This window comes from Lepus europaeus, chromosome 4 (assembly GCF_033115175.1).
Source record: "Lepus europaeus isolate LE1 chromosome 4, mLepTim1.pri, whole genome shotgun sequence".
Lineage (NCBI taxonomy): Eukaryota > Metazoa > Chordata > Mammalia > Lagomorpha > Leporidae > Lepus > Lepus europaeus.
The window spans coordinates 161843679-161866085 of NC_084830.1; the positions used below are offsets into that span (position 1 = coordinate 161843679).

General features: G+C 48.9%; 1 protein-coding gene across 1 annotated transcript in view; it reads left to right on the top strand.

The window, feature by feature from the left end:
* The window catches only part of PGGT1B (protein geranylgeranyltransferase type I subunit beta), a 49449-nt gene that overhangs the window by 21636 nt on the left and 5406 nt on the right, over positions 1-22407 (top strand). The window contains exons 5-7 of the mRNA XM_062189301.1: positions 917-1049; positions 9042-9087; positions 18407-18591. Coding sequence (XP_062045285.1) covers positions 917-1049; positions 9042-9087; positions 18407-18591 — 364 coding nt within the window. The remainder of the gene's footprint in view (positions 1-916; positions 1050-9041; positions 9088-18406; positions 18592-22407) is intronic.

The window sequence follows — 22407 nt, forward strand, 5'->3', positions numbered from 1 at the left end:
CATGAATTTGTACTTACTACCAGCCAAAAAACAAAACAAAACAAAACAAAAAAAAAAATAGAAAAAACCTGACTGGAGGAGAAAGGGGTGAACACTGAATATTAAATTCCAGTGAAGGTAGTTTCTGTGACATTTTTAAAGGCTAGGAACAAGAGTGAATATGTTCATTAACATTTGGTGGTTCGAGTGGTGTCTAAAGAAGAATCTTCATAGAGTTTTAAGAAAGTTTTTTAAACTGAAGTAATAAAGCAGTAATGATGACATCTAAGGAGAAAAAAATCCGGCTATGTTGTTAGATCCTTGCATATTTGTAGTATCAGGGCTGTTAAACATTCATTGCTCTTGATGAGGGACAGATTAGTGTAGACATAAGAGTAAATTGATGTTACCTATAACACTATAAGAGTAGATACTTCGCTCACTGGGAACATGAGACTGACAGCTCAGTATTCCATTCTTAGTTTTGATTACTGCTGCCTTACACTTGTTTATAAAGACGTAAATATGAAACATGAGCTATTATCTCTCTAAAACCAATTCAGTATGTGACATTAAAAGATCAGTTGATTATTTGTTTGGATAAAATTTCATATAGTGAAACGGGCTTGGGAATTTCTTACTGCGCAGTGGCTGCCGTAAATGCACGAGGCAGTGTGCCACCGCTGTCCCTGGTTCTGGAACCGAATGACAGGCAGTGTGAGAGACTGGTGTGGACTTGGGAGTAAGTGCACTGACCTAGAGGTGGCTTCATAGTGTTCGAGATAATAGTTCTGTTATATAGTACAGGCAGGATACAGTTTTAAATCGGTGATAGATTTTTCTGCAAGTAAAGACAAAGTAGGTTTTTCTAACTCTCCTGCAAAGAATGTATCATCTGGTGTTAGTAGAAAATCATGTTATTGTTAACTATTTTCAGCTTTTGTGCAGTACCTGAAGGCAGTGAGAATGACATGCGATTCGTCTACTGTGCTTCCTGTGTGTGCTATATGCTCAACAACTGGTCAGGCATGGATATGAAAAAGGCCATCAACTATATTAGAAGAAGTATGGTAAGTGATGTGCATAAATGAATCGTTTAGCTTTGTATTGCCGGTGTGTGTGGACTGTCGTATAACACATGCCTCATCTCTTCCACAAGAGATCTTGAAGTAAGGGTAATAAGATTGCCTTTTGGTTACCCTGTGTGAGCACCTCATAGAACAGTAATATTAAAGGACACATTGATTCCTTGGCCATTAAAATTTAAATACCTGATTTTTATCTTAAGAAGCCATGCCTTACAGAAGGGTTTGGTCAGCCTTAGAAGAAGACATAAAATACTTGTTAAAACATTTGAGAGACAGACAGTTCCCATCTACTAACCGAGTCCAGCTGGAGCTGGAGCCAGGTGCCCGGAACCCAGTCCAGTCTCCCATTCAGGTGACAAGAACCCAGTTCCTTGGGCCATCACCACAGCTCCCAGTGTCAGCACGGGTGGAAGGCTGGAGTCCAGAGCCAGGCCCTGGAATCAAACCCAGTAATTCTGATGTGCAATGAGTGTCTTGACCAGTAGGCTAAATGCCTGCTCCCAGGAAGTAAAATAGAAAGCAAGTGCTGACAGCACAACCTAGCAGGAGTTAGTTCCAGCAAGCTGGAAGATTATGATATACTTTATGAGAATCTTTGTTTTGATTTTATTTATGTGAAAGACAAGATTACAGAGGTCGGGGGTTAGATAGAGATGTTCCATCCCTATCACTCCCCAGATGACTGCAGTGGTCAGAGCTGGGCCAGGCTGCAGGCAGGAGCCTGGGATTCCATGTAAGTCTCCCAAATGGCCGGCAGGGGCCCAGCTACTTGACCCATCTGCTGCTGCTTTCTTAGGCACGGTAGCAGGAAGCTGGATCAGAATCGGAGCAACTGGGATTTGAGAAGGCACCCAGTGTGGGATGCTAGCATCACACGTAGGGACTTAACGCACTGGGCCACAAGAATATTCTTACATTGAGGATGAGTGTCTTAAGTCATTTTTATCAATAAGACCCAGAGGTGGGGCTGGTGCTGTGGTGCAGTGGGTTAAACTGCTGCCTGCAGTGCATCCCACATGGGCGCCAGCTCCAGTCCCAGCTGCTCTGCAAGGAACTGGGAGCTCATTCCAGGTCTTCTGTGTGGGTGGCAGGGACCCAGCTACTGGAACCAGCACCTGCCGCCCCCCAGGGTGCGCATTTGGAGGCAGTTGGGGTCAGAAGCAGAGCTGGAACTCAGTCCCAGGCACTCTGATATAGGATGCAGATGTCTTAACCTCTAGGCCAAACACTGGACCACAAGTTTTAATTTTTTTTTTTTTAAGTTTTGTTTATTTACTTGAGAGGCAGAGTTTCAGACAGAGGTAGAGACAGAGAGGTCTTCCATCCACTGGTTCACTCCCCAAATGGCTGCAATGGCCAAAGCTAGATTCGTCCGAAGCCAGGAGCCAAGAGCTGCTTCCAGGTCTCCCACATGGATGCAGGGGCCCAAGCACTTGGGCCGTCTTCTACTGCTTTCCCAGGCCATTAGCAGGGAGTTGGATTGAAAGAGGAGCAGCAGGGATACCGACCAGTACCCATATGGGATGCTGGTGCTGCAGACAGAGCTTAACCTACTACACCACAGAGTGCCGGCCCCGTACAAGGTTTAATTTAAGGAGAATGTAAAATAGAAATTGTATTCTTTAACATAGTATAGTTTGATCTTTAATTGATGGTAGTAAGGAAAGCTTAGTTGCAATCAAAATTTTCATTTGCTCCTCTGTTTTGCCTCTCAAAACTAGAGAAATAGAAATACTGCTTTCCAGGTTTATTATTTCCTAAATGTAAAGTTTTTTATCTTACAGATTAGACTGTTTTGGTCCAGTTCTACTTTTACTGAAATCAATATTTCAAAATGATTGTAAAGCTTTAGAGGAATGGGATTGTTTTTAACTGCGTAGCTGCATCAGATTTTGTAGACTGAACAATAGCCTGCTTTAAGAGCCTGTGGACAGGGAAGGAAAAGCCTGTAACATCAGAGGCTTATGTTAGACAGGAGGGAGGTGATGAACGCACTTCTGCCATGAGCGGTGCAACAGAAGTCCTGTCAGTGTGTCTATGGCGAGTGGGTTTGCCTCATTTTGGTTGTTTGGTGAAGGTGGTGTGTGCCTGAGTTTTCCGTGTCACGTCAGCACTTTTCCCTTTGTCGGTGTGCAGTCTCATGTAAGAAGCCTGGACACGAGGTACATCTTCTGTCCCGGGGTTGTCAGTGTGCCGGTGGTCCAGGTCCGGCATCCTTCCCGAGTCACAGTGACACTGGCTGGAGGAGAGCGTTCTCTGCCTCTGTTTAGATGCTTCCTTGTCAGAGGGTGGCCCCAGGCTCTTGTCTGGTGAGTTCGGTCAGTACTGTCATCGTTGCTGTTGGTGCTCAGGTCGTCCCGCGTTTGGCCAGTTGCGGTCCGTTAGGCAGACTGTGGTTCCCTGATGTGCTCCCTTCGTTTTTCCACCGTGCCAGGGGCCGTCAGAAAGTGCGTGGAGAATGCCTGTTCTGGAAAAACTGTGCGTGGATTTCAGTTTGTTTTTTTTTTTTTTTTTTTTTTTTTTGCACCAAAATAAAGTTGGCTTTTTACTCCATTTGCCCACGAACCTTTGGAAATGCCATTATATTTCCGTATGTTTATCTAGCTGAATGTTAAAAACTGCATTCATGCGTACACCTCCAGTTTCAGCCCAGCACCACAGTGAGTCCATCTTCTGACAGGGACAAACTCTACCCAGAATACATTGGTTCTTTTTGTTTTAAGTCTGAGGGCATGTAGTTACTACACTTGAGAAATACTTGGGTTACTTATGTTATTTTCCCTTTTGGTGGTGGTATTTGAAGGGTAGGTTTGTTTCTGTTCAGAGTACCCCCTCTGTAGGCCACCCTTGTCCAACTTTGCTGATTGCATTGACCGTGAAACATTGGCTGAGTTTTGAACGGTCAGAACCTTGACAAGACACATTCACAGAAGTGCGGCTCCCTTCTGAGCCCGTTCCTGTGTAACCATTCCCACTCCGTTTTTGCTTATCTTTCCTATATTTTTTTTTTGATGAGTAGATGTGTGTATTTTTCATTTCTTCCCCTTTGTTACTGAAAAGATAGTACTATAGCTTAGATGCTTTCTGTGCTTTGCCTTTTTCACGTAGCAGTATGCCTTGGAAATGACTCCTCATTAACAGCTGTAGGCATTTTCCGCATTCTTTCTCTCACACTTGTGTGTTCCTCCCCCACGTGGAAGTGCTGCCGTTTGTCCAGCTCGTGTGTGTCTGAAGCATGTATTTTCCACTTGCATTCCTTACTGTAATTAGTAATCTCCGTGTGTATTTATGTATTGGTAGAGCTCTGATTCATGATACATTCCTGGTGGTGGAATTGCTTGATCTGTAGGGAAGTGCCCGTGTCATGTCCTCTTAGGAAGGATGGACTGATGTGTATTCCCGTCAGTGTTATGAGTGCCTAGTGCCTGTTTCCATCCAGCCTCAGCAGTGAGATGTGTTACGTGTTTTTTATTTTTACCCGTGTTTCTGCTGGCTGAAAATGGTGTCTTGGTATAGTTCTACTTTGTGTTCTGCTCTGATTGAGACTGACCATATTGTTAAGAGCTATACAAAACTTTCCCACAGGCCAGAGTTAGCCTGTACGCATTTATTTGCTGCCCCATTCGTTCGCTTTGGAGTTTTTAGGTGTTCTGCTTTTGAGTGTTGCGGCTACTTTGCTTGTGTTTTATTTCAGCTACTTTCTCTCAACCTTTTTTGTGTCTTTGTCTCATTTTTGTACTCTTGGCTGCTTCTTCCGTGGCCCAGTCTTAGCCTGTTTGCGTTTATAACCGGCATTCCTTGGGTATCCTGTAATCTAGTCTTTGTTCTATTGCTTGTTTTACCTTTTTCTTGTTCCTTTCCTGAAATCATTTAACTCTCATTTTCTTTCCATTGGTCATCCATTTCTGTGTTTAATTTTGATTTCTTTTCTCTTCCCAGAAGCCTGTCTGGCTGTGCAGTTGGGTGTGGAACGCTTTCTTGTAGTGTTGTTCTGCGAAGGCTGCTTCTGGGAGTGGGGCGGATATTCATACACTCAGTGTTTTCATCTCAGACTGACTTGGCAGGTAGATGTGTCTGTTTTTGTACGAAGTTCATGGATTTTTTTTTTTTCTGATGAGAATTCCTATAGATGCTGCTCTCTTTGCATTGCAACAAAACATGTTTATTTATTTATTTTTTTAGTGAGTGGCTGTTTTCACTGTTGGGGAAAGGGTAATGTTATGATTTTCGACTAGAAGAGGAGTTCTTGTTTGTTTTACAGACGTATAAATGTTGCTCTTGTGCGTTTTCTTTTTCCACGTGATCCTTAAAGGGACTCTTTCCCTTCCCTTTTGCCTTTCTTCACCAGAAGTTAGACCCTTAGAGTGTTGCTGCTTTCTCCTAACTCTCAAGTCCCTTTCTTGTTTTACCAATCTGTGTCGGCCCAAGCCGACCTTGCAGCGCCAGCAGGGCAGGGATGAGTGGTAACTGTATTGTCTGTGTAGGTGTAGGCAGCAGGGATGGGAGATGACCGTGCTACCTGTGTCAGTACAAGCAGGCAGGGATGGGTGTTGACCATGTCACCTGTGTCAGTACAGGCAGGGATGGTGATGACCGTGCCACCTGTGTCAGCACAAGCAGGGATGGTGATGACCATGTCACCTGTGTCAGTACATGCAGGGATGGGTGTTGACCATGTCACCTGTGTCAGCACATGCAGGGAGGGGTGATGACCGTGTCACCTGTGTCAGTACATGCAGGGATGGGTGTTGACCATGTCACCTGTGTCAGTACAGGCAGGGATGGGTGATGACCGTGTCACCTGTGTCAGTACAGGCAGGGATGGGTGTTGACCGTGTCACCTGTGTCAGTACAGGCAGGGATGGGTGATGACCGTGCCACCTGTGTCAGCACAGGCAGGGATGGTGATGACCGTGTCACCTGTGTCAGTACAGGCAGGGATGGGTGATGACCGTGCCACCTGTGTCAGTACATGCAGGGATGGGTGTTGACCGTGTCACCTGTGTCAGTACAGGCAGGGATGGTGATGAATGTGTCACCTGTGTCAGTACATGCAGGGATGGGTGATGACCGTGTCACCTGTGTCAGTACAGGCAGGGATGGGTGTTGACCGTGTCACCTGTGTCGGCACAGGCAGGGAGGGGCGATGACCGTGTCACCTGTGTCGGCACAGGCAGGGAGGGGCGATGACCGTGTCACCTGTGTCGGCACAGGCAGGGATGGGCGATGACCGTGTCACCTGTGTCGGCACAGGCAGGGAGGGGCGATGACCGTGTCACCTGTGTCGGCACAGGCAGGGATGGGCGATGACCGTGTCACCTGTGTCGGCACAGGCAGGGAGGGGCGATGACCGTGTCACCTGTGTCGGCACAGGCAGGGATGGGCGATGACTGTGTCACCTGTGTCACCACAGGCAGGCAGGGATGGGTGATGACCGTGTCACCTGTGTCACCACAGGCAGGCAGGGATGGGTGATGACCGTGTCACCTGTGTCACCACAGGCAGGCAGGGATGGGTGATGACCGTGTCTCCTGTGTCAGTACAGGCAGGGATGGTGATGAGCGTGTCACCTGTGTCAGTACAGGCAGGGATGGGTGATGAGCGTGTCACCTGTGCCGGTATAGGCAGGGATGGGTGATGACCGTGTCACCTGTGTCAGTACATGCAGGGATGGGTGTTGACCATGTCACCTGTGTCAGTACAGGCAGGGATGGTGATGAGCGTGTCACCTGTGTCAGTACAGGCAGGGATGGGTGATGAGCGTGTCACCTGTGTCAGCACAGGCAGGGATGGGTGATGACTGTGTCACCTGTGTCAGTACAGGTAGGGATGGGTGATGAGCGTGTCACCTGTGCCGGTATAGGCAGGGATGGGTGATGACTGTGTCACCTGTGTCAGTGCAGACAGGCAGGGATGGGTGATGACCGTGTCACCTGTCAGTACAGGCAGGGATGGGTGATGACCATGCCACCTGTGTCAGCACAGGCAGGGATGGGTGATGACCGTGTCACCTGTGTCAGTACAGGCAGGGATGGGTGATGAGCGTGTCACCTGTGCCGGTATAGGCAGGGATGGGTGATGACCATGTCACCTGTGTCAGTACATGCAGGGATGGGTGATGACCGTGTCACCTGTGTCAGTACAGGCAGGGATGGGTGATGACTGTGTCACCTGTGCCGGTATAGGCAGGGATGGGTGTTGACCATGTCACCTGTGTCAGCACAGGCAGGGATGGGTGTTGACCGTGTCACCTGTGTCAGTACATGCAGGGATGGGTGTTGACCGTGTCACCTGTGTCAGTACAGGCAGGGATGGTGATGACCGTGTCACCTGTGTCAGTACAGGCAGGGATGGGTGATGACTATGTCACCTGTGTCAGCACAGGCAGTGATGGGTGATGACCGTGTCACCTGTGTTGGCGCAAGCAGGCCGGAATAGGTGATGATGTAAGCTGAAATGATATAGAGTGATTTTAATTATCACTGGGGAAAAGCTTGATTGTTCTGTGACCTTTAACTCTTTTGCCATCTCTTGTACTGTCAGTGTTAACAATCTAGAGAGTCTGTGAAAATAGTAAAATCATTATTTGTTTAGTACACTGTAAGGCAGTAGAAATTTGGAGCATTAACATTTCCCAGGTGGCCAGTGCTTTGCCACCTTCTCAGGACGGAACGTTTGATACGGCGTGAGTGGTTCGTTTTCCACATTTTGTCCTTTGTGCTGTGCAGTACCTGAGAATCCTCACCTGCGGAGCTGCTTGCCTGCAGGTGCTCTCTGGAACACCTCCCCTCCTCGCTGCGCCCCCACGCTCGCTGCTGCAGCCACGCGGCCTTCACTGCGTCCCGTGGACTGTGTGTGTGGAGTGTGTCAGGCAGCAGTGTGGCGGTGTTCCTGCTGTAGTGCATTTTCCTGGAACTCGCACTCGGGTTGGTTTCAGCTCTGCTCCCAGGGTCAGTGCATGTTCGTCTTTGGTGGCCAGCCCTTTTGAGTTCTCTGTGACAGTGGCGTGCGGGTTCCTCGCTGAGAGAGACGGAGGCTGCACGGCTGCGCCTGCGCTGTGTGAGAGTGAGGAGCACGTCAGGGACAGCTGCCAGTGGGCTTCGTGCGCGCTGATGTGATGTGCCGTTCCTGTGACTCATTCCTTATCACGTCTGTTGTTTCCGTGATGATTCGTGTGGACTGGAGAACTAGCAGCAGACTTCATACCTGATGCAGTCACTCCTCAGTGACGTGGAAGCATGTTCTGTACCTGGCTAAATCATGTGCGTGTTTGTGCGTACTGCCGCTGTGCGGAGTGAGCACGCCCGCACTTCAGTGTTAGGCAGTGACTTTAGATCAGTCTCAGACCCACCGTTCACCCTGCTCCCTTCTTCCTCATGACCTTTGACCTGCCATGGTGGCTCGCCCAGGGTGATAAGGGATGGCTTGGTGGGCCTCCGTGTCTCCTTTTCTGTAAGTCAGTAATCTCAAACTCAAATATGCCTTCTGGCTTTGCTAAGGTTTGAGTTTTATGCATTTTTTGGTTCTTTTTCTATGTTGAGTTGGGAAAATGTGTGGGCAGATTGAACTTTAGGCAGGCACCATTATCCTGAGTGACCTAAAGCTCCCTCAGCATAGATCTGGCTCATATTAATAATGTTTTATGGGTATAAAATCCTTACATTTTCCTCAACTCCTAAATACTTCCAAGGGTAGAAGAGAAAGGCCAGAGGTAGTATTAGATAGAAATGAAATAGGTACCATCTTTGACCAGTCTGTTTTCAGAATGTGCCGAGTGTATCCATCAGTGACTTGGTTTGGTTAAGGATACAAATCAGGTATTGCAAATGCCTGGTTCTACATCTCTGTAGGTAAAAGTGCATATTTTTGGAGATATACAGGAGAAAAGACAAAAGAATTAGCACAATGGCAACTTATTTATTCATTTATTATAATTCTTTCCCTATTAAACTGAACGATGTTTTTCTTTTGCAGTCCTATGACAATGGGCTGGCACAGGGAGCTGGACTTGAATCTCATGGTAAGACATCTTACATGTGTGAACATGCAGTGTCCTCTGTCCCATTAATCATCATAGTGTCTTCCACATGGCGGGCCACGGAAGTCGTTCTCAACAGTTGGTACAGCCCAGTGAGCTTCTTCATCATTTTCCTGTTTCTCTCTGACTCTGCTGGGCTGGTTAAAGTGTCTTAGTTTTGTAATCATTCAGGAATTGCTCAGGCCAGACGTTCATGCCGTATTCTCTAGTAATTATTCCAGGGGTAGCTGCATGCATGGATCTTGGGATTATTTCTTAATCTGTTGTTAGAAGGAAATATGGCTTTTCTTGCATGACAGAACACTGAAAGACTAAAGATAAATTCCTGAGGAGATGAGAGGTTGTATTTTACCTTCGTCAGTGTAACTCTCCGTAGTCGTCGTCCTAAAACGCCTTCAGTGCGCACGTTAGCACAGTTAGCATGGCGTCTCCTTTCCCCTGTGGCCTCACTGGTGGCAGAACCGGAACTGTGAGCTGATAGTCCCCATGTCCACACGTTCATGGTCAGAGCGCATTTGGAATGAGATTTCTCTCCAGAAGTAACTGAGTTTCCATTCTCTTCTGTAGAGTGAGCCAGGCCCTGGAGACAGAGGAGAGACAGGTGAGGGATGGGTTCCGTCCTGACACTGCCCGTGTGACTTGGCCCTTCCCTGGGGCTGCAAGAGTGTCCTTACCGGCCCAGTAGGATTAGGAGAGACGTGAGGGGAAGTGGTTTGTAAGACTAAAAATGTGTTTAAAAAATGCCTTCTTTCTTATCTTCACTGCTTGGATTTAGATATTCGCTGACTGTAGGTCACAGAGGAGTTTGCGGAGGACTGTTGTGGGTTTTCCTCTGGAGCATCAGAGACTGCTCCACCACAGTCCCTGCACGCCTGGGTCTGTCTGGGTGGGGGCGGGGGCGCTGGCAGCCAGCAGACACCGCTCCACGCCTGGGTCTGAGTGGGGGCGGGGGCGCTGGCAGCCAGCAGACACCGCTCCACGCCTGGGTCTGAGTGGGGGCGGGGGCGCTGGCAGCCAGCGGACACCGCTCCACGCCTGGGTCTGTCTGGGCCTGAGGGCAGGGGCGCTGGCAGCCAGCAGACACTGCTCCTCTCCCGCGTCTGTCTGGGTGGGGGCGGGGGCGCTGGCAGCCAGCGAACACTGCTCCACGCCCGGGTCTGTCTGGGTAGGGGCGGGGGCGCTGGCAGCCAGCGGACACTGCTCCACGCCCGGGTCTGTCTGGTCCTGAGGGCAGGGGCACTGGCAACCAGCAGACACTGCCCCTCTCCTGCGTCTGTCTGAGTGGGGGCGCGGGCGCTGGCAGCCAGCAGACGCTGCTCCACGCCTGGGTCTGTCTGGGCCTGAGGGCAGGGGCGCTGGCAGCCAGCAGACGCTGCTCCACGCCTGGGTCTGTCTGGGCCTGGGGGCAGGGGCACTGGCGGCCACAGCCGTGTTGCTGGTCATCGCCACGGTCAGGACTGAGACGGCTGGAGGTGTGCAGAGGAACCGTGCAGCTGTGAGCATCTCTCAGCAGGGGTCTGGAGCCCCCTGCTGGGCGTGGTGTCCGCACTGTGGCTGGGAGATGCCTCCCCACACAGGAGGCTCATGGGACAGGGACTGGGTTCTCCGGGATAGGAGACGGGGCTGCCCACACACGGTCTCCCCGGCGGGTCCTGTCAGGAAAACGTGTTCCCCAGTCCCACATGCCATGGTTCTGAGTGCTGGGGCCCGAGGAGGTGGCCCCTTGTCAGGACTGTCTGTGGAGGATTGTGCCCCATGCTGTAGAGGGGAGGGGAGACAGCAGACAGAGATCTCCCATTGGTGGTTCACTCCTCAAAGGCCCACAGCTGTCAGGGCTGGGCCAGGCCAGGAGGCCCAGTCTGGATCCCCCACGGGGTGGCAGGGAGCCCGCCCACCAAGCCTGGCCTGCTGCCTCCCTGGGGTGTGCACCAGCAGGAAGCTGGAATCAGGAACGGAGCTAGGACTGGAACCCAGGCCCTCTGTCAGGACGTGTGGGCCTCCCAGCCAGCATGTTAGCCACAAGGCCAGAGGCCTGACGCGTGGTACCAGCCTGTGAATGCCAGTCTCTGGAGTCTTCTAGGTGTATTTAGGGTCAGCATTGCCGTGGGCGTGTGCATGCATCGGTAAATGTATTCAGAGGCTGAGACAAGTGGAAGCTTTAAAAGCAAAGAGGAAGATACCATCAGTTCTTTCTGTGCAGGGATCCTTTGCCACAGGTGATCAGGAATCAGTTACGAGGGAGACACCTGTCCAGGGCTAAGCAGACTATTGCTGGACATACAAGTATTTTCTGGGCTGTTAGAGTGGCCTTTGTGCAAGCTTGCAGTGTGGCATCATTTGCGGTAGTCCCTGTTACGAGATGTGAGATTCTGTCAGCTTTAGTTATCATTTTAAAAATTGCTTTTAGGGTTTGACAGAAGTGACTCCATTTTGATTCTGACAACTTTCTTGGTGCTGAAATAGCTTACATGTTTATAAATTCGGCTTGGTAGACTAGATGTCTGAAGCCCTAGAGGACTTCATAATAACTCTGCCACAGTTCTTGATGTACTGGGGCAGCCAGGCAGGGTCTGGGGCTCTGGAGCCCTCGTGGGGTTGCCTCTGGCCAGGAGCACCCTCCCGAGTATGCCACAGTGTGCCTTAGGTAGATGAGCACTGTTGTCTTGGCGTGGGCAGGTCAGGCGGATGGGAAGTCTGCCGGAGGACTGTGGTGCGGCCTGCCTTCCCACTCCTGCTGTCCCCGGCAGGTGTGCCCATCCTGCCTAGCAGGTTGTGCTCTCCGTTTTCCTTGTTTCTGTTGTGAATCTCTGTGGAGCAGTGGTCCAGATACACTGTGTGCCTTTCTTCACAGACAGCTTTTCCTTTCAGAGTCTGTGCAAGCCTTCAGCAACTTCAGAAGTTTCCTCCTTTAAAGTTGTTTGAGTCTAGATCCCTTCGCTGTAGAAACTACCGTAAACTGGGGAGTTTGTAAAAATTAGAATGCATTGCTTCAATTTAGAAATTCAAGGTTGTGCCACCAGCATCAACCCAGCGCTGTGCTGGGGAGATGGCATCACCATGGGAGGAGAGGGCCCAGGGCAAGACGGGAAGCCGGAGAGCAGGGAGGGGCTGCACCTGCTCCTCAGCGGCAATCCAGCTAGGACACCTCAGACACCCGGCTGCTGGAGACCAGCACCACGCCTTCCCGGACAGCTCCGCGGTGACCTTGTTGTCTCGCACTAAGCCCCGTCTCCACGGTCTCCCACCATCCCCACATTGAAGATCCAGCTTCCGGTCTGTGCTTTACATTTGAAATCTGCTGTCACCTGCTCCTGCCTTGTTTGCTGTTGAAAACACCCGATCCGCCTGTCCTGCTTCCTGACCGTTGTTTCCGACCCCTTCCGCACCTGCTGCTTGCTCTCGTTTCTGCGGTCAGCCCTGCTTTGCTCTTCTCTTTGCAGCCTTCATTGTCTTGCATCTCAGCACGTTGTACTTGCTGTTCCTGGGGTGTAGAATCCTCCCCCCCGGCATGCACCTGGATTTGCTTCACAGCCTACAAGTCTTGGTTCAAATGCTGGTTTTGAGTTTAAAATGGCAAACACGGGGCTGGTGTTGTAGCACAGTGGATTGAGCTGCCACCTCCGATGTCCACACCCCATAGTAGAGGGCCAGTCTGACTCCTGACTGCTCTGCTTCCCACCCAGCTTCCTTCTGACGCATCCTGGGAGGCAGCAGATGGTGGCTCAAGTGCATGGACCGCTGCCACCCACATGGGAGGCCTGGCTGGAGTTCCCCGCCCCTGTCTTTAGCCTGGTCCCTCCTTGGCAGTTGCTGGCATTTGGGGAATGAACTAGCAGATGGAAGATCTTTCTGTTGCTTTTTCTTTCAGGTAGAGTAACATAAATAAATAAATAAATAAATAAAATTTTAATGGCAAACAGTTCAGGCCTGCGCCGCGGCTCAATAGGCTAATCCTCTGCCTGCGGCACCGGCACACCAGGTTCTAGTCCTGGTCGGGGTGCCAGATTTTGTCCTGGTTGCTCCTCTTCCAGTCCAGCTCTCTGCTTTGGCCCGGGAATGCAGTGGAGGATGGCCCAAGTGCTTGGGCTCTGCACCCGCATGGGAGACCAAGAGAAGCACCTGGTTCCTGGCTTCGGATCAGCGCGGTGCGCTGGCCGCTGCGGCCATTGCGGGGTGAACCAACGGCAAAGGAAGACCTTTCTCCCTCTCTCTCTCTCTCTCTCTCTCTCACTGTCCACTCTGCCTGTCAAAAAAAAAAAAAAAAAAAGTTCACACACCCCCTGTTTAGAATTCCTAAACAACAGCATATGTACACTCCGTTTCCTAACTTCTCTCTGGGTTTTTCTCTGTATCACTTCTATTTTTAAAGTGAAGTGTATTTTATATTTATGTTTATCATCTGCCTCTTCCCACTTCACTTAAAACTCATGAGAACAGAGGTTTTTGCCTGTTGATCTGCTGGAGTGTCGCATACCTGTAGGATGCTTGAGCGAAGTGACAAGTGATTCTCTTTCAGTCTGCTCGGTGTTGGTGACCTGGTCTGTAGTGTTGACTCCAAGCTGCACTTCTCCCTCCAGGGGTCTGCAGTACCTCCAGTGGCACAGGTTTCTGTTTTTTTAAAGATGTATTTATTTGAAAGGCATAGTTACAAAAAGAGAAGGGGAGAAACAGGGTGTGGGGGAGAATGAGGGAGGGAGGGAGGGAGGGAGGGAGGGAGAGAGAGAGAGAGAGGAGGAGAGACAGACACGGAGCCATGAGCTTCTTCTCAGTCTCCTATCTCCTATGTGGTTACAGGGGCCCAAGTACTTGGACCATCCTCCACTGCTTTCCCAGGTGTATCAGTAAGGAGCTAGATCGGAAGTGGAGCAGCTGGGACTCGAACTGAGGCAGTGGCGTGTTTACAAACCACTGTTCTCTGTCCCCTTAAGCTTGTTTTCACCATGTGGGCCTGCCAGGCTGCAGATTTTCAGGGAACTCAGCAGTCCATAGTTCTGTGTGTTTACTCTCCTGTTCCATTTTTGTTCACGGTAGCTGGGGCTCAGCCAGGGCCAGGTCAAGAGCTAGCAGCGCAGTCCAGGTTTTTCCATGGTGCCGTACCCCGTGGCTGCTGCCGTCCAGTGCCTGCATTGGGCAGGAAGCTGGAGTGAGGCGCCAGAGGTTGCTGTCTGCCCTGAGTGCTCCCACATTGTATGCTCATGTCCTGACCACAGGGCGAAATGCTCACTCCTTGTTCTTGTTTCTTACGTGCCAGTTAAACTGGTGTCCCTCACAAGTCCCCGGTTTATAATCCTTGACCTAAGGGTAAGAGGAAGATTTCTACTGAGCATCTGCTGTGTGCTGCCTAGCATTTGATTCTTCATATATGGTCCATTTTCAGTTTTCCACCAGCCTCCTGGGGTGGGCATCTTTGTGTTAGTTGGAACTCAGATGTTGTGGGAATCAGGAATGCATTACAGGAGTGTGGTTTTATACACCTGTGGAAGAAGGTGGAGAAGGCACAGCCTGGAGGGGTACTGTAGGTGAGGGAAGTCGCGGACACACCGTCCTGCAGCCCGGCACGGTTCAGGCCTTGCTGAGAGCCGGGCACAGGCAGCGCGCACTGCGGCTGGGCCGGGGAGGTGCACGGGGTAGGGCGCAATCCGAGCTGGGGGGCCGGGTGCCTGGGGGAGAAGGGTAAGCTGGAGTCGGAGGCTCACAGCCTTTGCCACTGCGCTCCTGCAGCCGCAGCCAGGGCAGTGAGAGCTTCTCACGCCTCCCTCGTGAATCTCATGGGGTTTCCCCAGCTCTGACTGCAGGCTCGTCAGGGGAGGGAATTCTGGGACACAATTCTAGCGTAGCCAGGTTGGCGCAGTACAGAACCACACAGTGTTCTCGTCATGTGGCTCACAGAAATCGTCTCTCATCTGATAGGCTCCGTGTCAGGAAGCCGTGTCACTTAACACCCGGTGACCCGTGCTTAGGGCACCTGCGTCCCACACTGGGGTGCCTGCTTCAGGGCCTGGTTAGTCTGCGTCAGGCCCACCTTCCTGCTAATGCATCATGAGAGCCGTCTGGTGATGGCTGCTGTGCCTGGGCACCTGCCACCCGTGTGGGTCTGAGCTCATGGCTTCAGCCTGGCCCAGCCCTGGCTGTTGGTGGCATTTGGGGAGTGAATGTGGATGGAAGTGATCTCTCCCCCATACCTTCTTTCTCTGTTTGCGCCTCTCCTCTCCCACACTCTCCCCTTTTACGTTGCTGAAATAAACACCTTTTAAAAACAAGCAGGCCTGTGCTTGCTCAGCAGTAGCGTCCTGCCCATGTGACGTCCGTAGTCTAAACCCAAGCTAAGCCGAGCTCTGTGGACGCACCCAGGAGCGAACCCTTCCCTACGCTCTGGGCTGCAGGGAGAACGCCCTCCAGAGGTCAGCAGCTGCCCTCTCACTCTGCACTGTGCGGATGTTCTCTCACCCGCACTGCTTTCCCTTCACCGCCTCTCTCCACTTCCCTGTCTTAGCTGTGGCGTTTGGCCCGGTCTTCTGGGCCCGGCTCCACTTTTGCCTTCTGAGCAGGTTCTGCCTTCTAGCATCCCCTGACACGTGGCTCTCATCGTCACTCGGGTGCTTACCTCTGGTTACCTGGTCCTCCCTGTCGCGGCTGTCCATGACGGGTAGGATGGATTGGATATCCTCGCCTGGAGACTTCTGCGGCAGTTTGATGATAATCTAGTTTCTTCATCTATGTTCTTTTAAGTCTCCAATCTAGATATTTTTAACACATTGTTTGGTTTTTGGTTCCGGGTGTGTGTGTGTTTCTTTTATTCAAGTGCTCTCCTTCAGCTGCTGCGTAACCTGGAGCTCATTTGTCGTGGACATGGAGTGGTGTGTTGTCGCCTTCCAGGCCGCGGACTTCCACAGGGGGATTTCTGTAGCCCACTGGTTCTGTGGTGACGAAGACTTTCAGGATAAGATGTTCGTGTGTTTTAGAAGAAAGGGACTTTAGAAAACTATTTCCTTTCAGGATTCATAATATCAAATTCAGATTAAAAATTAATTTGGTTCTATGATTATTCTGAAATGTCTCTACTTTTTTTAAAAGATTGGTTTGTTTGAGAGGCACAGCTAGATACGGACAGAGGCAGAGAGAGAGACGAGAGAGATGTCTTCCATTCACTGTTTCACTCCCCAAATAGCCAGAGCTGGGCCGATCTGAAGCCAGGAGCTTCTTCCAGGTCTCTCACATAGGTCTTGGGCCATGTTCCACTTCCTTCCTGGGCCATAAGCAGAGAGATGGACCAGAGAAGGAGCATCCAGGACTCAAATTGGTGCCCATATGGGATGCCAACGCAGCAGCCAGAGGCTTAACTTACTGTGCCATAGCACTAGCCCCAAAGTATCTCTACTTAATACAGAAGAGACATGTTAAGTCACTTCGACTTCATTTAAGCACTCAGCTCCCTTGAATTTACTTTAGTTTACCTTTCCCATGTGATACTGGGTATTTATGGGGACGGTGTGGCACCCCTCCCTCTGATGCCAACATCCCGTGTAAGTCCTGGCTGCTCCACCTCCAGTCTTGCTTCCTGCTGATGTGCCTGGGAAAGCCGCAGCAGATGGCCCAGGTGCTTGGGCCCCTGCTACCTGCATGGGTGAAATAGATGGAATTCCATGCTCCTGACTTTGGCCTGGCCTGGCCCCTACCAGTGGGGCTGTTTGGGGAGCGACCCAGTGGATGGAAGATCGATCGATCGATCGATCTCTTTCTCTGGAACTCTGCCTTTCAAATAAATAAATAAATCTTGAAAAAAAATACCTTTGCTGATAACACATTTCTTGTGATACAGCTGCCCTGAGTTTGCGAGAGGGAGGCCAGCTTTCCTTCACCAGAGAGTACGATAGGAAATGAGAAGTGTTAAGAACGGTTCACTTTAGGTGCTGAAATTAATAAAAAAAACATGAGGAGATGTGTTAGGTTGTTTTGACACCAAATTGTGCCAGTACAAAGTGAGTAGGGATGCTTCTCAAAGCTGAGCTGTGCGTCTGTTTCTGTAGGAGGGCACTTCAGAGGCTCGTGGGAAATACAGTTGAAAGTTTGTTTTGGTGCAAAAATTTTGAAATCCATGCGTACTGGGAGTCTTCAAAAAGTTAGGGAAATACGTACTGTATTTTTAAAAATGTTTCTGCAGCAAAATGAACTTTCCATTCCAGTTTGTCACAAGCTGTCAAGTACCCTCATGTTTGATTTTCTTCCATAAAATTAAATTTTTTTAAGATTTTATTTATTTGAGAGTCAGAGGCAGAGAGAGAGGTCTTCCATCTGCTGGTTCACTCCCCAGTTGGCTGCAGTGGCCAGAGCTGAGCTGATCTGATCCGAAGCCAGGAACCAGGAGCTTCTTCAGAGTGTCCTGCGCAGGTGCAAGGGCCTAGGTGCTTGGGCCATCTTTCACTGCTCTCCCAGGCCATCGGAGAGAGCTGGATCGGAAGAAGAGCAGCCGGACATGAACCAGCGCCCATTTGGGATGCCAGCACTGCAGGCGGAGCATTAACCTGTGCCACAGTGCCGGCCCCCATAAAATTCTTAGGCTGAGCAGGTATGGTAACTGCACATCAGGTTCTCACTGGGCAGATGGAACCCCAGTCCAGAAAAGCAGGCTTAGGGGACGAGTCAGTGTAGAGTTCAGTTCTGGATCTGCCGTTAGCCCTGTGAAAGCTCTTTACTCCTGTTCCAAGGTTAGCATTTTTTCTAAGTAAAATATATCTTTAGAACTTTATTTTAAATCCTCTCATTTCATCAAATTAACACTGAAGACTTTCAGTATTAGTACTTTCAGTGAGGTACTTAGTAGTTATTGTAAAGTTCTAATTGTCTTTTTTTATTTTTAAAGATTTTGTTTATTTGAGAGGTAGAGTTAGAGAGAGAGAGACATACAGACAGAGAAGTCTTCCATCCGCTGGTTCACTTCCCAAATGGTCGCAACGACCAGAGCTGGGCCGATCTGAAGCCAAGAGCCAGAGCTTCTTCCAGGTCTCCCATGTGGGTGCAGGGGCCCAAGCACTTGGGCCATCTCCCACTGTTTTCCCAGGTCATAGCAGAGAGCTGGATTGGAAGAGGAGCAGCCGGGACTCGAACCGGTGCCCATTATGAGATTGCGGTGCCTTAGGCGGAGGCTTAGCCCAGTGTACTACAGTGCCGGCCCCTCTAATTGTCTCTTAATTTTTATTTCATTGTTGTCCAGAATTATTTAACCACTTTCTCCCAACCACGTTTGCTGTTTCCGTGCCCTTCCTGTGTGAAGTTTAAAGCATTGTGTGGTCTGTCTTCCCAGGAGGCTCCACCTTTTGTGGCATTGCATCGCTGTGCCTGATGGGCAAGCTGGAAGAGGTTTTCTCAGAGAAGGAATTGAGCAGAATCAAGAGGTGGTGTATAATGAGACAGCAGAACGGCTACCACGGGAGACCCAATAAACCGGTCGACACCTGCTACTCTTTCTGGGTGGGAGCAACTCTGAAGGTAAGACAAAGCGCCGGGGGCCCACGCTCCGTGTCCGCGTGAACTGCTGGAAAAGTACTGTTAGATGTGGGCCACCCGGTTTTCTCTCGCTCTACCAAAGCTAGTTTCTGTGTGGTTTTTCCACAGAATTGTTATCTATTGTGCTACTTGAACGTTTCCGTACTTATGAATCTGAAATTATTCAGAATTTGTTTTTTTTTTTAACCTATGTGCAGCTTATTCTATATCTGCTTTCTTTTGAGTATAAGGTTATAAAAAACATGTTGCTGAAACTGACTAGTAAAGATTGTAGAAGTGATGTTGTGTCAGTGATCATAGCAGAGATTTTATGTGAAGGTACTAGACTGAGCAGACCACAGGCCATTTCTTTCAGAACCATTTAAGGTTTTCTGTTTATTAATTTCTATCTAAACCTCCTAAAAACTCACTGATTGGCTTTCTCCTCACTTTCTTTATCTCTACTACATTTTAATATACCCAGTTCCACAGTGTTTAGTCATCAAGTGGCCACCCACGAGTTTTGTCTCACCTCAAAACGGCTCTTTACTCCTTAGAATTATCATCTCATTCTGATGTTCTGAAATCTAACAGGAATCTGTTTATTTTCTATAAAATATCCTAGTTTCTTCTCGTGAGGTTCGTACATGTGGTTGAAACACACCCAGAAAAAAGATTTATTTCATTTTAAAATTTACTGATTTGCAATACAGAGTCACCTCTCCTCTGCTGTTCCTTCCCCAAATCCCTGTCATGGCTGGGGCTGGACCAGGCCAGAGGCAAGGACTGGTGACCGTGCACTCTGCCATTTACAGGAGGGGGAACACCATAGTAGGAAGCTGCTGCTTCCCAGGGGCCACACCATCAGGAAACTGGAGTCAGGCGTTGACTGTGGTGTGGGACTTAACTCACTGCTCAGCTGAGTGCTTGTCCCTGGAGCCATCTTTCAATTCTGTTTGCCGTGGACTTTCACCCTCATGTGCAGGATGGTAGTCCTTTATTACTTACAGAACTTTGAGATATTTTCTCCCATTCCTTGAGTTGCCTTTTTTTCATTGATAGTCCTTTAGTGTATTGATTTAGCTCAAGCTACTTTAATTACCTGTGCTTTTGATGTCATGCCCATGAAATTACCGCCAATCCACTGTCAAAAATATTTTCCCCGTTATAATAATTTTTTTTTTTTTTTGACAGGCAGAGTGGACAGTGAGAGAGAGACAGAGAGAAAGGTCTTCCTTTGCCGTTGGTTCACCCTCCAATGGCCGCCGCGGTTGGCGCGCTGCGGCCGGCGCACCGCGCTGATCCGATGGCAGGAGCCAGGTGCTTCTCCTGGTCTCCCATGGGGTGCAGGGCCCAAGGACTTGGGCCATCCTCCACTGCACTCCCTGGCCACAGCAGAGAGCTGGCCTGGAAGAGGGGCAACCGGGACAGGATCGGTGCCCCGACCGGGACTAGAACCCGGTGTGCCGGCGCCGCAAGGCGGAGGATTAGCCTATTGAGCCACGGCGCCGGCCTCGTTATAATAATTTCATAGCCCATCAGTTTTCTTCTGATAGCTTTGAGGTCTTACATTAGTTTTGAGTTAATCTTTATAATAATCTGAGACTCAGGCTCCTTCTTTTGGATGTGGATATCCAGTTTTCCCAGCACCATTTGTTGAAGACTGTCCCTTCTCTGGTAAGGGAAGGTCCCCTTGTTGGGAATCGGGTCGTGGATGTTGAGGCTTGTTTCAGACATTCTCGTCCATTCCTTCGTTCCGTGTGTGTCCTTGTGCCACTATCATCCTGGAAGTTTTGAAGTGGGGAAGTGTAAGTGCTCCAGTTTTGGTCTTTTCAAAGATGGTTTTGGTTTTGGGGGATCTCCTTGAAATGTCACAGGAATTTGATCATCGATTTCACCATTTCTGAGAAAAAGGCTGTTGGAATTTTAGGTAGTCGTGACTCTCGACAGTGGTACATCTTCCTACCCTGAGCAGGGGTTGTCTTTCCCTCTCTAAGGGGGGCAGTCTGTTTCTCTCAGTTGTGTGTCGTAGTTTGCACAAGTCTGCGGCCTCCTTGGTTATTTCTTCTTAAATATTTGCCTCTTTTCTCTACTCTTAAATGGAATTACGTTCTGAATTTCCTTTTTGATTGTTGCTATTATCTATAAACCCTCTCAGCTTTTTATGGAACTGTGTTTGCAGCCTGAGGATCATAGCTTAAACTTGCTGTCATTCTAAGGCACTGCAAAACAATGGTATTCTGTCGTTCCTTCTAAAGGTACTAACTAGCATGCTTTTATACAGAATTCTACCTTTGCCCTGAGACATGCTTTGCACAGAAAAGCACAGATGTGTACCTAATTTTTTCTATTAATTTTATTAGTGTTCAGGCACAGTAAGTTGGTTTCCTTTGTCTCAAGTTTTCCAATGAAATACTGGATTTTAAGGGTTTTTTTGTGTGTATCATTTTGAACTCTTGGACTTTTCACATCTTAGAGGTTGTAGTCCATTATATATTTGTTTAATCACCAAATTGTCCCATCTTTTGCTGAAAGGAGTCTCTTCTACATGGCCCTGGAAGGTCTTTTTGATACAGGCTCAACAGTGTGATATCTTTCTTAAGGCAGCCACTTCTAAACATTAAATAATAATGCATTATCTTTGATTTCTAACAATGAAATATTCAGATTTAGTCTCCTTTTTACCCAGCAAATTGTTCTTGGTTTTATTGTTTTTAATTCTGAACATTTCTCCTACTCTTTGATCTTCCAGTGCTGCAAAATTTTATGTCAGGTTTTATAACATTCATGTTTTGCTTTTCAACATTCATAAAATTTCTCATGCTTTGCTGGAAATTTGAGTCTAAAGTTTAAAAACCAGTAATTAATGCTTACTGTGATGGTGTAACTATTGTTTAGTGCTGGGCAACGTCCAGTAGTAAGGTTGTAGCTTCTCTGTGTGTTATGATCCTTCTGCCACCTGCTGGAAAAACGTCCCTAGTGTAGGATTCCAGAGGGTCGATTCCCCTACATTCTGTTAATTAAAATAAGCGGTAAGTTTGTCTCAGAACTTCCTTATGTGTTTGAGAAACAATTCTCCCCACCAGTCACTGTTAACCCATCACTCTTTGATTCCTTAGCATACCTTAGCCACTCTGTGCCTTCATAAATGTCTGGACCGCTCACCTACTCCTCCCAACCCCCTTTTCTGTGTGTTTTTTTTCCTTCACTCTTTCAAGATGGGATCTTTAGACCTTGTGTGGCAGCACAGTGTGTTAGTGTGTCCATCTCCCCTTTACCTTTCCTAACTAAAGAGCTGCAGTGTCTTACTGTTCTTACACAAAACTGCTTTTAGTGCATTGTGAAGAATTCTCTTGCTGTTATCTGAAATATTTTTAGTGACAGTTACTACTGGTTTGTAAGTAATAGTGCAAAAGCTTTTTGTTTTATTTATTTAGTTGAGAAGCAGAATTACGAAAGGGGAGACACGGAGATTGTCCATCTGCTGCTTTACTCCCCAAATGGCCACAGTGGCTGTAGCTGGGCTGATCCGAAGTCAGGAACTTCTTCCAGGTCTCCCATGTGGGTGCGGGGGCCTAAGCATGTGGGCCATCCTCCACTGCTTTCCTAGGTGATTGGCAGGGAGCTGGACCGGAAGTGGAAGCAGGTGCCCATATGAATGGGATGCCAGTGCTGCAGGCAGAGACTTAACCTACTACACGATAGTCAGGCCCGACAAAAGCCTATCTTAAAATAAGGTAGATTAAAATTACATTTTTTCAGTGACTGATTATTTTGACGATTGGAGAAATTGTGTTTTGAATCTGGCTTTAATGTGAT